The following is a 15,856-nucleotide window of genomic DNA, read 5'->3' on the forward strand; positions in this document are numbered from 1 at the left end:
AAAGCATTTAGAGCAAATCTAACAGGGGTAATATTGTTCATCACGTCAAGATCTATCTGCCCTGAAATTTTCAGATGAATCGGACATTTCGTTGTTGGGTTGCTGCCCCTGAAATGGTAATTTTAAGGAAATTTTGCTGTTTTTGGTTATTATCTTGAATATTATTATAGATAGAGATAAACTGTAAACAGCAATAATGTACAGCAAAGTAAGACCTAAAAAGAAGTCAACATGACCAAAATGGTCAATTGACCCCTAAGGAGTTATTGCCCTTTATATAGTCATTTTTTTTTAACAATTTTCACAAAATTTGTAAAATTTTACTAACATTTTCCACTGTAACTACTGGGTCAAGTTCATTATAGATAGAGATAATTGTAAGCAGCAAGAATGTTCAGTAAAGTAATATCTACAAACACATCACCATCACCAAACCACAATTTTGTCTTGAATCCATCTGTGTCCTTTGTTTAGTATTCACATAGACCAAGGTGAGCGACACAGGCTCTTTAGAGCCTCTAGTTTTTTGGAGTAAAAGAAGCTGATAATAGAACAAAAAACTTGATCATTATTTATTTGAAATCTATAACATACTGCTGTATAGAATTAGGAGATATGTTATATGATTGCCAACAAACAGCTATCCACTGAGTCAAATGAAAATACCAATGGCCTGGCCTGATTTATGACAAAAGAGAATATGAAAGATTGTAACTAACTACACTACTGAATGATAAAGCTCCTGACACAAGTTTATATAATAATTGTTTTATTGAATGCTGTTTAATACTTCGAATTGGAAAGAATTTTTCAGGACATTATTTTTATGCAAGCACAAACATTTCTTTTTAAGGGCCCTTATTTAACGCAATTTTATTCTTGTTAGATGTTGACAAAGATCTGAAAAAAATAGAAAACTTATGATATAATATGATATTTGTCCTTGGGTATTAATATCAATGAGTATTATTACCATAGATACTAACAAGGTGTTTGAATGTCAATGAATTAAATTCAGATTTTTATAATTTACATAAAAGAAAATGAATGATTACCAAAAACAGAATTTTTTGTGTTAAAAGATGATAATTTCAATAATGTATCGCTTGCCACATGTTACCAGGTGTATTTTACCTGTAACTTCCCTCACCTGTCTGATCACCTGTCAAATTTTATAAAAACACAAAACTTTCAATCAGTTATTTTAAATTACATGAAGATGTTTAAAAGTAAAGGTATGTTTATGTTTTTACTTACATTCACCATAACTTTAATTATCTATTTAATGCATACTCTAGAATAACTATCATTCCATGTAGTGCTGTATAATTGTTTGTCATCATGTGATACAACACTTCTCTGCTCAGTCAATGTCCAATTGAAATATGTAAACCTACCAATTTCAAATTTAAAGATTTGAAGTCTTCAATTGCAGAGTTATAATATCTCACTGGATGCAGAATCTATGTTTCCGCAACTCTTTGGCATTTTTAGACCAGTTGCGCAAATTTAAATAAGGTAGTGATTTAATTGGTCACATCAACTTGAAACTTCTTTGTATTCATAAAAGATATAAGGAGATATATGTTTGTATGATTGCTTATTATCCATCTGTAACCAATTAAAGGACAAGTTGTATGTATGGCCCAACATGCTCAACATGAATGTACAATATAGTGAAGTGTCGGAACCTGGGGTGGTGGTTCCGGGGTTGGAACCCCCCTTTTTTTTGGACAATGCATTTGAATGGGGACATGCAGTTGAAACCCCCAATGTTTTCATTATAAGTTTAAGTTTATGTTTAAATTACCAGAAGGTAGAGGATTTGGTTTGAAGTATTTTACCATGAAACATATTATGATAGATTGATTTTTATTTCTGAGTATTCAAGGTTAAATTTAGTTACTGTGGAAAACTGTTTGTAACGAATCTTGAATAGAAAATTCTAAGAAAAATTTGAAAGAGAAACAGTTTTCAGAGATAATTATGTAATTGTGGGTTTGAATTTGAATTATGCTGAATAAGAATATTAAGTTCTAAAGGATATGATGCAAGTTATGTGTGTATATTTTAAATCAACCTGCTATGTACAAAGAGATGCGTTAAGGATTGGTTTGATGTCCACCCACTTCTCTCTAATGATCTGTATTTATAGCCTAAAACATAAAACATTTAAACCTTTTGAAGGTCGACGAGTTAGTTTTATATATAATCTTCCAAATGTTGGTACAATTTCTTGATTATATAAAAGACGTGTCTGCTCTCTCTCTCTTTGCTATCCTGCAATTATATATCAATACTCAAATTGGTTTGTTTTATGTAAAAAAAAAAAGAAGGGGATGTCACAGGTGCCGAATATACAATTCTCCACGAGACTAAATAATGTCGATATTACGTAGCAACTACAAGTTAACATACAGTTATCAACAATGAGCAAAACTCATACTACATGGCAAGCTTGTACATGTTTGTATTTTAAGCTGGTATAATGACTTTTTAAGGACAGCTCAAAAAGTTGATGAATCCATTGGTAGAATGATTTTTTAAGGAGAGCAGAGCTCCAAAAAGTAAATGAAGCAAAATCACACACTCACATGTTTGAAGAAAGCATGGCTATTTAAGTTTATTAATAGTCCAAAATGTAAGCTCTAGCTGCAATACATACAGGGTGATCAAATCAAATATAGCTTTTGATGGTGATTTGTAAAAGCAGGTGATTGAGAGTTTTGTATGTCTTTGAATTACCAAAGACAAGTAGCTTAAATTCAGCTCTTTTGACAAAAAACTTACAGTTATAAATTAATAATCATTAGTTGTTTATACCTTATGAGTATTTTTCTCTTAACTTGCAAGAGTGAAATTCAACATAAAACGTGTGTACTTGAACATTGTGTGTATGTTAAAAAATTTAGTACTGTTCCAAAGTCCTAAAAAATACATGAGAGAATTCTAATAATTGTTAGAAGGGAAGTAACTCTGACAATTTAAATTGCAAAGAAATTTATCATCTAAAAAAAAGTAGTAAGGTTTACCATACAAATGTATCATAGGATATTAAAGTTAAATATGTAATATTTGTTTTATTGTAATACCGATGTTATACCAGGGAATATTTAGCAGGGATTAATGAACAGAAAGTTGTAGAAAGTATCAGCAAAGTTCTCTATAAGAATTACACAATTAATTATAGTCATTTATGACATATTCAGGTAACAGTTATCCTTGTTATTCCTGATATATTTTAAACTATATTTGTGGCAAAATATGAGTAAGACTAGTCACTATATTACTCAAGGAGATAACTAATTACCATCAATCAGCTTTGGCATCACTGTATGCCCATTTTGTATTTTTTTTTACTATAAATATTCAATATACTTGTTTATTTGTGTGTATACCATTGACACTACTCGTCTTTGACTGCTGTATAATTTGATTTTTTATTTATATTTTTCATACTTTTGCTACAGTTGAATTTACTAGCAACATGGTCTACATGGTTTAAGGCAAAGATCAATCTGATGAAAAAACATATCATGTTTTACAAAGAACTGACAACACTTAGTACTTATAAGCAGAGCCCATATTGTACAAGCTTCTTTCTGTTTAAGAGATTCAGGATTCTTTCGTTTTTCCCTAATGATAATTCATACACGTACAGCTATATAAATCTAAAGGCTGAAATTTCATTGTGGGATATATAAATTAAACCTGTAATAGAAAGCAGAATGCATTGTTGTCAGATGCTTGTGAGCAAATTATTGAGACAAAATCTCAATTTCTGTCAGATTGGTCAAACATTATGATATTTTTCTAATTTTATCTTATTTTACAGTTCTCTCAGGATGCTATGGACACAAGTGTAAGTCGTTCAATTTCTGGTTGTTTCTGTTTTGTTTTTTCCAAATTAGTCACGTGTGCATGACTGTTTTAGCATGCGTGATCAGTCGTGTGGAATGACCACATGTACTAACTCATGCATGAAATGGCATTTTCTTTTTTTTTTCATTGTGGCACTCAGAATATCTATCTATTCTTGCAGTTTCTGTTAACTAACAAATTAATTTTCCCATCTGCCTTCTTTTAAAAACAGCAACAATAACATTGAGATATATAGATTAAGTTTGTATTCTGACTAAAAAAAGAGTTTCGGGACATTGCATTCATCTGTAATTGGATGTGGAATTAATAGAAACTAGAACTTTCAGATTTAGAATATCCAATTTTTAACATCTTAATTTTTGTGTATATTTTTAATTAGGCCAAATAAAATAGTATGTGTGGTTCCAGTTACATCTAAAAAAAATTAGGGTAGGTAGGTAAGTAGGGATTTTTTTTATACTTTATTTTTTTACATTGAGTCTATGGGAGCAGTATTCTGACTTTAACAGTGCTTCATGGAAAATGACAAATTAATCTTTAGGGTAGGCCATTTTTACAACTAAAAAGTAGGGTAGGTAGGGTAACTGGAACCACACATATATTTTATTTGGCCTTAGGGATATATTTGTATGCTAGTCAATTTACATTTTCTCCCATCAGGTCAAGTGCACATGAGCACCAAGGTCTACTTTGGATAAATAGACTTTGCATTTCAAATAGTAATGATATTTGGTTTCCATCATATTTGAATCAAAATTAAAAATTTGTTGTCTTAGGAAATTGAAGTATCTTACAATAGATATAGGAAGATGTGTCTACATGTATAAAATTTCAAACTTTTTTTTTTCTTTATTGCACAATTTACAAGGATGACTTTAATCATTTAAAAAAAATCAGTTACTGCAAAACTAGAGAGATATGTTTAAGTGTTAAACATTTTTTTTATATTTTAATTTCTTATATTAATAAATTTGCAACACATTGTTATTTTACTTTCTAGTTTATGTGATTATTTTTATTTTTTGGTGGTTGTTACAAGCATGAATGTTGAAACATTTGATGGATAAAACATCCTACTTGATATTATTACTTTGACACTTGTTATGAAATATATGCGGTGTTAGCTTTAGAGCAACATTTTACCGTAGTCACAATTTTTAGAATTACAGCATTATGTTTTAATTTTCTTTTGTTAACAATACATGTATCCAATATGTATCAAAGCATAATGTCCAATGATAGGCCAAAGGCACAGCTTTAACTCTTGAAAGTCAAGGTCATTGACATTGGTCAAAATCCTACTCTATGGAAAGATTTTAGTTTGTACATGCAGCTATACAATTTCTGTCTTGTGTTTAATTTTCATATAGAATTGTCAATCGCTTGCCTAATTGAGAGAGCTTGTATTGTGTGTAGTGTCAAGGTCAAAAGTCAAATGTTTACCTTAACATTTTTTGTCTACAGAAAGAGCTTGAACTCTTCGTGGTGTCAAGGTTGAATGTCAAATGTTAACCTTAATATTGCTAAGGATTTAACCTTGTGTGCAAGAATTCTTAATTTTGCTCCAGGTTTCATCAAATATTTAAAAATTTGAGTCTCTGCATTTCAAGGTCAGAGATCAAAGATCAATGGATAGCATATATTGTCGAGCCTGCAACTTTTGTTGCAGAAAGCTCGACATAGGGATAGTGATCCGGCGGCGGCAACGGCTACGGCGGCGGCGGCAGCTCACTCCTTAAAAGCTTTATATTTTAGAAGGTGAAAGACCTGGATGCTTCATACTTTGTATATAGATGCTTCATGTTACGAAGTTTCCGTCAGTCACATGTCCAATAACCTTGACCTCATTTTCATGGTTCAGTGACTACTTGAAAAAAAAGTTCAAATTTTTTGTAATGTTGAATTCTCTCTTATTATTAGTAATAGGATAACTATATTTAATATGTGCGTACCTTGCAAGGTCCTCATGTCTGTCAGACAGTTTTCACTTGACCTCGACCTCATTTCATGGATCAGTGAACAAAGTTAAGTTTTGGTGGTCAAGTCCATATCTCAGATACTATAAGCAATAGGGCTAGTATATTCAGTGTATGGAAGGACTGTAAAGTGTACATGTCCAACTGGTAGGTGTCATCTTACCTTGACCTCATTTTCATGGTTCAGTGGTTATAGTTAAATTTTTGTGTTTTGGTCTGTTTTTCTCATACTATATGCAATAGGTCTACTATATTTGTTGTATGGAATGATTGTAAGGTGAACATGTCTAGCGAGCAGATGTCATGTGACCTTGACCTCATTTTCTTGGTTCAATGGTCAAAGTTAAGTTTTTGAGTTTTGGTCTTTTTATCTAATACTATATGCCATAGGTCAACTATATTTGGTGTATGGAAATATTTTATGATCTTTATGTCAGTCGCGCAGGTTTTATTTGACCGTGACCTCATTTTCACAGTTCCTCAGTGTTAAGTTTTTGTGTTTTGGTCTATTTTTCTTAAACTATCAGTAATTGGTTAACTATATATGTTGTATAGAAGCATTGTTAGCTGTACATGTCTGCCTGGCATGGTTCATGTGACCGTGACCTCATTTTCAAGGTTCATTGGTCTTTGTTTAGTTATCTTGGTTAATGTTAAGTTTATGTGACAGTTGTAATAAAGCTTAGCTTTATACTTAGGACTATCAACATAATATCAATGATTAGTATAGAAGGCGAGACATTTCAGCGTGTGCACTCTTGTTTGATGAAAGGATAATATTTGAATGGGGATAAGTGTGCCCTTCTTAAAAATGTACAAAATAAAAATGTCTTCAATATTTTGACGTAAATGTTGAATTTATTTTCATGAAAATCATGCAATTTTTATCTATAATAAGTCCTTTCGTAGTTGTGCAGCCATGAATTTGAATATTCAGTAAAAAGGTGCAATTTCAAATTCAGATAGTGATTATCAGAACCCAATTAGATTGAAGTGCATCTATCATCTGTCTATTGTGACTGGAAAAAGATCAGTTTTAGAGATGAGTTTTATTGTTAACTAATAGGAAAACATTTCCTGAAATTTTGCTATTTTTGCTAAGAATCAAGTAAATCACACCATGTTGTTACTTAAATTAATTTTCAAAGAAAAATATGTCATCAAGTAGAAGGGAAGAACATTTTTGGGAAGCTTTTATTCTCAGTTTCACTTGCATATTATGTAATGTGAAATGTGACTATAGCTAACACAATTGCAAAGTTATTTTAAGAGTTATATTTTAATTTCATTTTAAAATGTTCATACTGAAAATAATTTTGGTTCCTTTTCAGAAGCTGTTTTTTTCTATGTTTGGGAAATTGCTTTAGCTTTGACTGGCTTTAAGAATGTTGAATTGGTTACATCCCAGCTTGGTTCCCTCAGTATATAATATTTGGCAGAGCTGGCTTATTATTGAAGTTATGAATTTGTTTGCATTTTTATGAAGTACCAATGAGAATATATATATATAAAGAACTTATAAATCTGTATAAAACCCTGGATTCTTTAATGTTGGGAGTGGATTGTTCATTTCTGTCTGTCCATCATTTCATCAATTCACAACCACCGCTGTGGTCTTCTTTTGGCATGTCAGGCTTCGGTGCTGGCGGTCTTGGCTAAACTTTGTTTGTCCATTTAATCTTCTGGTCATGAGGATATATCTCCATGATAGAAAATTTAGGATATGAGGTAACCATCCATGAAACAGAAGTGGTACATTCACAGCAAAATATAAAAAAACATACACAAAGCAAAGGAAAAATAGCTTTTATTGCTGTTCTTCACCTTAAAGTCACAGATAGACCTTCAGTGTGGAGCCTTAGCAAGAACTTTCACCTCACTGCAAGTGATGGCCCTAGCACAGGCTTGACCAGATATTTTCTTGGGGGAAATCAAATAGCCTTAAAAATGTAAGATGTAACACAACCAATTGGGCCAATTCAAAAAGAACATAGATAGTAGAACATATTTTGTTAAAACATAATAGTTCTTAACATAAGGCTTCAAATTAGAAAGTACATGCAACAGTGAAGAAATTCTAATTATCATGCCTTGTAATGGTGCGCATAATGTTTGCCTCAGAATCAGTTTGAAATCAAACAAGAGATGGTGATGAGGCAAAGTATTTTTTTGAGCACCTCGTCTTAAATGGACACTTTATTTCATTGTACAAGATCGTAGATAGAACACTGAATATATATATATTGATTGTTTACATTATTACAGTATATTTTTGAAAATAGATAATTTAAAGAATGAGATGATCAAAACATCTGAATTACCTGTCTTATGAATGGATTATAAAATAGTCTAATACAAAAGTCTATTGTTACATGTATACAGACCGCATGGTAAACTTCTTAACTAACTAATTAAAATGTTTTGACAAATTGCATGTTTAAAAAGATCTTTATTCATATGACATCATTTTAGTATTGATTATGAAATTTAAAAACATGTAGTCTTTAAACTTTAAGGATCTTGATAATCGAAAACAGTGACTTTTGATTTCGGTGAGTGTACTTTTACGAAAAATCACTGGAGCATATATATGATATTTGAGCTTGTGTCATTTCTGTACAGAATAACACTGATTCTGAAATAATGTTTCGTTTGATTTAAGGAAATTACACAAGTGATATACAACACATCTTGTCTGTGACAATTGCCATAGGCTTTGTTTAGAAGAACTTTTATTACGAAACAATCATTTTCTTGTAATTAATTGATCAAGGAAATACTTATGTCTGATAATTTAAAATATATAAAGTAAGTATATTTAACTCTTAAATGGTAGTTGATGTTTGAATTGATCAATGAAATTTAAAGAGAGAGGCTTTTTTTGGTCAAATGATACCAGATTCTGCTGATTGTATAGTGACGACAAGTATATGATAATGTATTTGATTACTTAACCACTTATATATTTAATTAAATCCTGAAAATTGTTCATTTATCTAAAATAGAAAAATTTGATATGTGATTGATGAAAATGTTTACACTTAGGAGTAAATACAACTTTGGCTAAAAGTAAGAAAATGAATAAACGCATTGATAAGATAACACTGGATATGGGTTGGAAGTTACAAGACAGCATACCCTAGATACTTGTAAATCTATGGTTAAGTAGAAGTCATTTTTTGCTGTTCTTCAATGCTCTCAATCAAAATAAATAACCTGTATTATTTTTTTCACTATCTAACATAAAATTATTTAAAAAAAAAAAAAAAAGAAATATGATAAGATTTTACTATTAGAAATATTCAGAACAGTCCATTATAGACTTTTAATATTTGTTTATCAAATAATATACATTTAATAATGGTGTGAAATCTAAATAATACGCAAAACAATTTAAATCTCTTAAAAAAATATTGACCTTATAGATAATATAATAAATTTTTGACACAAGTTCACAGACATTTTACATTTTGTACAAAGGTCATTCTCTTTAAAATAGATTGTTGCATCTTCCAGTGTTATGTTGCCTTGTAAAATTCTGTTTTGTTATTGAATCTTTGAGCCTTGGAAAATTCAGTCAAACTTGAATTCAGAAGAATGCCAGGAATTTAAAACAATAAGATCTATTAACATGACATTTATATATCAATGCAGAATCTAACATTCTATAAATAGCCCATACCTGTTATTTGAATTATCAGGTATTTTGTTTGATCTTGGTATATAAATCTGATACCTTTAATTGGTTGGGAATCCCAGGTGTACATGTGCTTTGTAACTTCCTTAAGTAATCTGATGCTGATGTACTTTCAATTATCTTTCTTGATGGAATTTGAACTTTAAACTATAGAATTATCACTTTGGAGTTAATTTTCCCACATTTTGGTATGTATATTTATACCTGTTGGTGTATATTGTTGAATTATAAGTAAGTAAATGTCTTATATAAGATATGTAAATTTTGTATACATTACATAAAAGAAAAAGAAATTCATCCATTAATTCATGAATACAAAATAGATATTATCATTTATAATCACATTAAAAGCTTGAAATATTTACTGGATATTTTTGACTATTTTTTGGGGTTTACAAGGATCAGTGAATATGTAATAAGATATTATCTTTTGCATTGTGATGTTTTAATAAAATATGAATATTTAAGAAACTCTTAACTGTTTTCATTCACATCTTTTAATAGAAACTTATTAACTTATTGTTATGCTCAGATAATGTATATAAATTACTTTTATGTCTTCTGTACCATCGCTCATTGAAAAAACACAAGACAAGGTGCAAATCAGGGCCTAATTTTTCAATTACGTGTAAATGAATCTAAGTAAATTTTATTTATGTATTAAAATGACAAAATGGTAGTTCATAACTAAAACAATACTGGTAGTGCATGATTATTGAATCACTGGCTAGTGCAAAGTCATTGAAATGTCATTTGTAAGCTTTTTTTGTAAAAACATGCATTTAGATTTGGGTTTATTTTCAAATGATTTTTTTAAATGAAAAAAAAGGCCACTGCAACAATCAATCAATCAATAAGAATCCCAAGTAGATATAGAATATTGGAAACCCAAAGGATAATTTAATTACCAGTGGGTGTATATATACTAAGAACTTCTCTCTTCTTAACCTCACTTGAACCTTGCATCAGAAATGTTCTGAAAAATAGTACATGTACATGTATATGTAAAAAAACAATTTTTCTTCTTTCTCTTTTTTTTTTATATCTTATAATGAATGTTTTCACTATTCGGAAGAGCTAAACCATATTTTGTTCATATGATACATGTAGCTATCTAATTACTTTAACACAAAATTCTCTTTATTTTGAATAATATGCTTTTTTTCTCCTCTGGCACATATCTCTATGTTAAATGAATACCCAATTGGTATGCTATATAATCTTGTCCATTTCAGTAAAAACATTGAATTTGTATGCTCTATCATGAAGTGCTTGAGATAAGAACTGCTGTTTCCCCCAAAAAAATTTCTTTGTTTAAAACATCTTGTGTTATGTTTAAAAAATGACAAAATGATAGGAAAACAAAGTGGTTATACAGATATATACATATTTCTTATTTGTTTAGAAATTTTATTGGTTTGTCCAATTTTACTAGTGTTCAGTCTTTTATTTTTTATATATATATATTAAAAGAGTCAATCAAAATAAATTTTAATCTTGTGAGTGAATCCTTGATACTACGCAGTATTCGTTTTTATGCCCCATTTAAGGGTGTTATGTTTTTTGGTCTGCATCCATTGTCTGTTCATTCATTCGTTCTTCAATCTGTCCCGCTTCAAGTTAAAGTTTTTGGTCAAGGTAGTTTTTGATGAAGTTGGAGTCCAATCAACTTGAAACTTAGTACACATGTTCCTTCTGATATGACCTTCCTAAATTTAATGCAAAATTAGATTTCTTTCCCCAATTTCACGGTCCACTGAACATAAAAAATTATAGTGCAAGTGGGGCATTGGTGTACTATGGACACATTCTTGTTTTATATATGATATCTGTAATTTGAAGCTTAAAATAACTAAAGACTCAAGAATGGTATGCATTATGAAACATGATTCTTTTTTTCACAACACATTCCTTGTTTAATTAATTAACTGTTTAGTATTTCAGAACGTAATTTTGTATCTACAGTAAGGTATCAAAATATTTGTTAAAATTAATTTAGATTTATAAGAAAGGGTTATTAAGTTTTTATGATTTCTACGCACAACATGTTTTTTCTCATATTCATGAAGGCATGTAAATTAGAAATCACTGGCTATACTGATGCACTACAAGCACGATTCGTTGTATGCAAATTATTGGTTAATCTTTATTACGTTTGTTTATTTGTGTCTTCATCGTCACAACATGTTAATTTCATTGTTTTACTTAAGGATTTGCTTATTTGTTCATTATTGTGGCAAAAACACGTAAGCATAACAATATTTAAATGTTTTTCAATAGAAAACATGTTTGTTTAGTATGCGGAAATTTGATGAAAGGTATTTGACCTTGTTAACAATAAAACCATGTAAAAAATAAAATACTATCCCTTTTATGTCCTAAGATTACCTTTTTAATCCATAAGAAAATAACTGTGGACACATAGAAATATGATCTACCATTATTATGTTTCTTTAATGCTTAACGTGAATTGACAAATTTCGTAAAAATTTGAAAAAAAGTGTTTTTCATCATGACCCACTCACTGAAATGAAGATACAGTAATTTTGGAGACTGTGGGGTGTGAAATTATCCACGGTTACTCATTTCTCCCCCAGTCAAGTATGAGTAAACATTTACCACAGGTTTTATTAATAAAAAATCTAACTGTCCGGGGTTGTTTTTTTCCCATAGTTTAGGATAAATTTATCTACAGCAAAACACCTGTTGATTTATCCCAGACCAGCACAGTGTGTTGAATTGGACCCTTTTTGCTTTGTGAATTATAATTTTAATCATAGTTATTTTATAATGGATGAAAAACTTTTATGAATGAGGATTGTGACAAATTAGTCTTGACCACTCTCCGTAGTTCGTGATATACAAAAACATTTAATTGTTATTTCGTCCTCCAGTACAATGCACAAAAGGACAAGATTTTTATTACTGCTAGGTTGTCATTTATCGTATATTTAATGATCATTTCATACAGGATATTTCTTCCCAATGAGGATGTCAATATAACACCATAAGCTGATCCTATATAATTTAATATTTTTGTTAAAAATAAGGAGAAAGTGTTAAGATTGGCAAGTGATAAACTGTGACTGGATTTTTAAAAAGTACCTGACATTTTTGTGTAGTAATAAGTTTACAAAAATAAAAATTTGTTGTTGGGAGTTACCTGTACTTTTGATTTGGACACCAGAAAAAGTAAGTTTTTTGATAAATTGCAGCTTTTGCAGGATATTAACATACTGTCTGTCTGAATCAGGATACTATAAAGAATGCATACATTGTTATTTGAAATTTGCATACTCATCTATGTAAATTATAGTATTATAGTATACTTAATCATTCTATCCATCATTTTGTAAATCGTTTGAGGGATTTTCTTCAATGTAAATGAAAGGTGTCTGCAAAAATACATTACTCTTATCTTGACAAAAAGTTATGCTGAAATTAAGTAAGATTTTTTGTGAATTGAGTTGCTGGGTTATCCCTATTACAGTCATTCCAAGGTTCCCAATGTACAGTTAAACTTAGTTTGGTCCTGTAAAAAGTCAAAATATTTGCCAGTTGAAATTATGCAATCATTAATTTTTGGACTAAATAACAGTTTAGATGTGAGAATTTTGCAATACTCATAATGTTAAAGACTGCTCAAACACTCATTCACAGACTGGACCTAAATAAAACTTGGAACAATTTCTAGACCAAAAGACAACTGAGGACCAAAAAACATTAAAAATATCTGCTATGAGATTTTTAAAAGGTTTGAATCCCCATTCATAATAGTTATCAATCGAACATGCAGTTTGAAAACAGATATTCTGTTTATTCTATTGTTAATTTGTTCTTGTCTTGAATATGCACAAAATATTTGCCCGTTGAAATAATGCAATCAATATATTCAAACCAATCAATATCTTGAAAGATCATACCATATGTGTCCCAAGACAGGGGTTAAAAAATCCACTAGCCCGACGCCCGGGACAATTTACTTCCTGAAAAGTTGGCAGAACTGGGACACAATGATTTCCTTGGCAAGATTGACTGTTGCTGATAAAAAAAAAACAGGTGATGCTCTGTGAATATTGCCGTTAGTTGCCCCAAGCAAGCCAATAAAAACTCTGCTTTGTATGTGGAAACAACTAAGGGCTAGCAGGTCAGTTTTGGTGGACTAGTAGTTCTTCCAACAGGGCTAGTAAAATCCTGCTGCCAATAAGTCATGGGCTAGTTAGCTGTAACAAAAAATTTTAACCCCTGCCAAGAACACATTCCCCATTTATGAAGTCCTCTATTTTTTAACTGCAATTTTTATAAATTATTCAAAATGGAAATGATTTTGAAAGACTTTAAAAGTAACAGATATATGAGACAATTTAACATGTTAAATAAAATTCATGCAAAAATTAATCAGTTTAGAAGTTCTGACATGAAGTTATTAATCGGAGACATCACCTTATACTGCTGGATACATGATGTTTTTGATGGATTTATTATGTAGGTTAGTGACCGTCTGCAAAGATGTCTTTGAAGTGTAATGATAACAAGTTAACTTTATGCATTTTAATAGGTCACGTCACTGGGACAGTTTAGTACATATGAATTTTCAGTTTCAAAACATATTTATATGAAAGAAAAATTATTCCTTTATTCCTTTATGATACTGAAAACGTCAGATCAACAGAGGTCAAGGGAATTTTAACTCCTTCTGTAGAATTAGACGGAAATGTCTAAAAGAAACTGAGAAAATATTTAATACTTTTTTCCTGAAAGTTTTCCTGCATGAAAGCCAGCGAGATTGACTTTTTCCTTCTAGTGTAATATGTTTAAAGACTTAGAGAAATTTTTTAGATTTGTAGATTTGAAAAAATGAATTGTAGTTAATTCACAATTGATATAAGTCATTTTCATGTGTGAGGACTGTCACCGACTTAAGTTTAAGCAAAAGGTTGTTTTTCAAGATAAAAAAACTTATCTTTAAATCCAATTTTTTACAGTATTAATTTCAGCATTGAAGACATGCACAGCTATGCAATGTACATGTATACAATATATGTGTCTTTAGGTTTTTAGTTTTGCATAATTAGAATTCAGTAGCAGAATAACACTTGTCATTATTGTGCAATATCAATTTTATTGATTTCATTGCTAGAGGCAGACTACACATTCCTTTCTTTTTTTCCCCAAAATTCCTATTTTTGATTTTTATCGATTTTGATTTTTTCAGAAATGGAAAAGACGATTTTTTATCTTATTCAAACCGCAAGGAAGCTTACCTCACCAGTATGTTTTAAACTACTACAACAATGAAGAAGGAAAAAAGCTGAAAGGTTACATTGATCTTGAACATTGTGAACAGATTATTGAATCCTTGGATTTGGATTTGTTTCCTTTTCTCTTGGCCATTAAAACTTATCATAAGAACCGTGAAAGGACATATTTCCTGGCTGCCGACACTGAGGAACAAATGACATCGTGGGTACGAAACCTCTGTAGTGTTTGTGGTCTTAAGCCAGAGGACAACTGTGAGTATTGAATACTGAAAGTCAGAGGCAGATTTAGGTTTACTACTGTTTGCAATTCATAAATCGATAGAGAAAAAACAAATCTGAGTTACAAACTAAAACTGAGGGAAACACATCAAATATAAGAGAACTACAACACAACAGAAACACAATGTTATAATGTAACACACGCAGAAACAAACTATAATATAACAATGGCCATTTCCCTGACTTGGTACAGGGCATTTTAAGATAAAAATGGTGGGTGAACCTGGTTTTGTGGCATGCCAAACCTCCCGCTTTAATGGTAATGTTAATTAAGAAATAATTCATGGAAGCCATAGATTATTGGAAATTTACACATGGCCTGGGCCTTGATATTCGAATTTTATCCTGAGCGTTAGCGAGGGATAAAATTAACGAATATCACGGCCCAGGCCATGTGTAAATTTCTAATAATCTATGGCTTCCATGAATTATTTCAATTCTAATAGGACAAATACGATCATTAAAAAAACTGAAGCGAGGGTGGGTATGCTGTGTGTGCGGCTGTTCTTTTTTACTCCCTGTAAGATAAAGCTCGAACATTCTAATAAATCCGTAGCTTGCATGGATTATTTTGTGAACAACCGCCGAAAAAAAAATCTGTTTCATTCTCAAAACCAACAATTGCCATTTTGATTTACATGTTTTTCTCGTAAGCTACCGTAAAATCCAAAGTTGACATTTCATAACTTAGGAGCCGCCATGATGACTTGCTGAAATCAGTAAAAATGCGAATAATGCAATAGAATAGAAAATCAAACAAA

At 30.6% G+C, this 15,856-nt stretch overlaps 1 protein-coding gene across 7 annotated transcripts in view; it reads left to right on the forward strand.

Moving 5' to 3' along the window:
- Nucleotides 1–15,856, forward strand: part of LOC143085673 (uncharacterized) — a 49,673-nt gene that overhangs the window by 18,320 nt on the left and 15,497 nt on the right. For 3 of the 7 annotated variants that reach the window (XR_012981400.1, XM_076262165.1, XM_076262163.1), the window contains exons 2-3: nt 3,836–3,862; nt 14,771–15,068. Coding sequence is in view for 6 of the 7 variants with exons in the window: in XM_076262165.1 (XP_076118280.1) it covers nt 3,836–3,862; nt 14,771–15,068 (325 nt within the window). In the remaining variant the exon portion in view is untranslated. Of the gene's footprint in view, nt 1–3,835; nt 3,863–8,393; nt 8,411–8,456; nt 8,667–9,597; nt 9,744–14,770; nt 15,069–15,856 lie in introns of those variants that run through there. The other 4 variants (XM_076262168.1, XM_076262166.1, XM_076262167.1 and 1 more) reach the window with 4 other exon arrangements.

Source organism: Mytilus galloprovincialis, chromosome 8 (assembly GCF_965363235.1).
Source record: "Mytilus galloprovincialis chromosome 8, xbMytGall1.hap1.1, whole genome shotgun sequence".
NCBI lineage: Eukaryota > Metazoa > Mollusca > Bivalvia > Mytilida > Mytilidae > Mytilus > Mytilus galloprovincialis.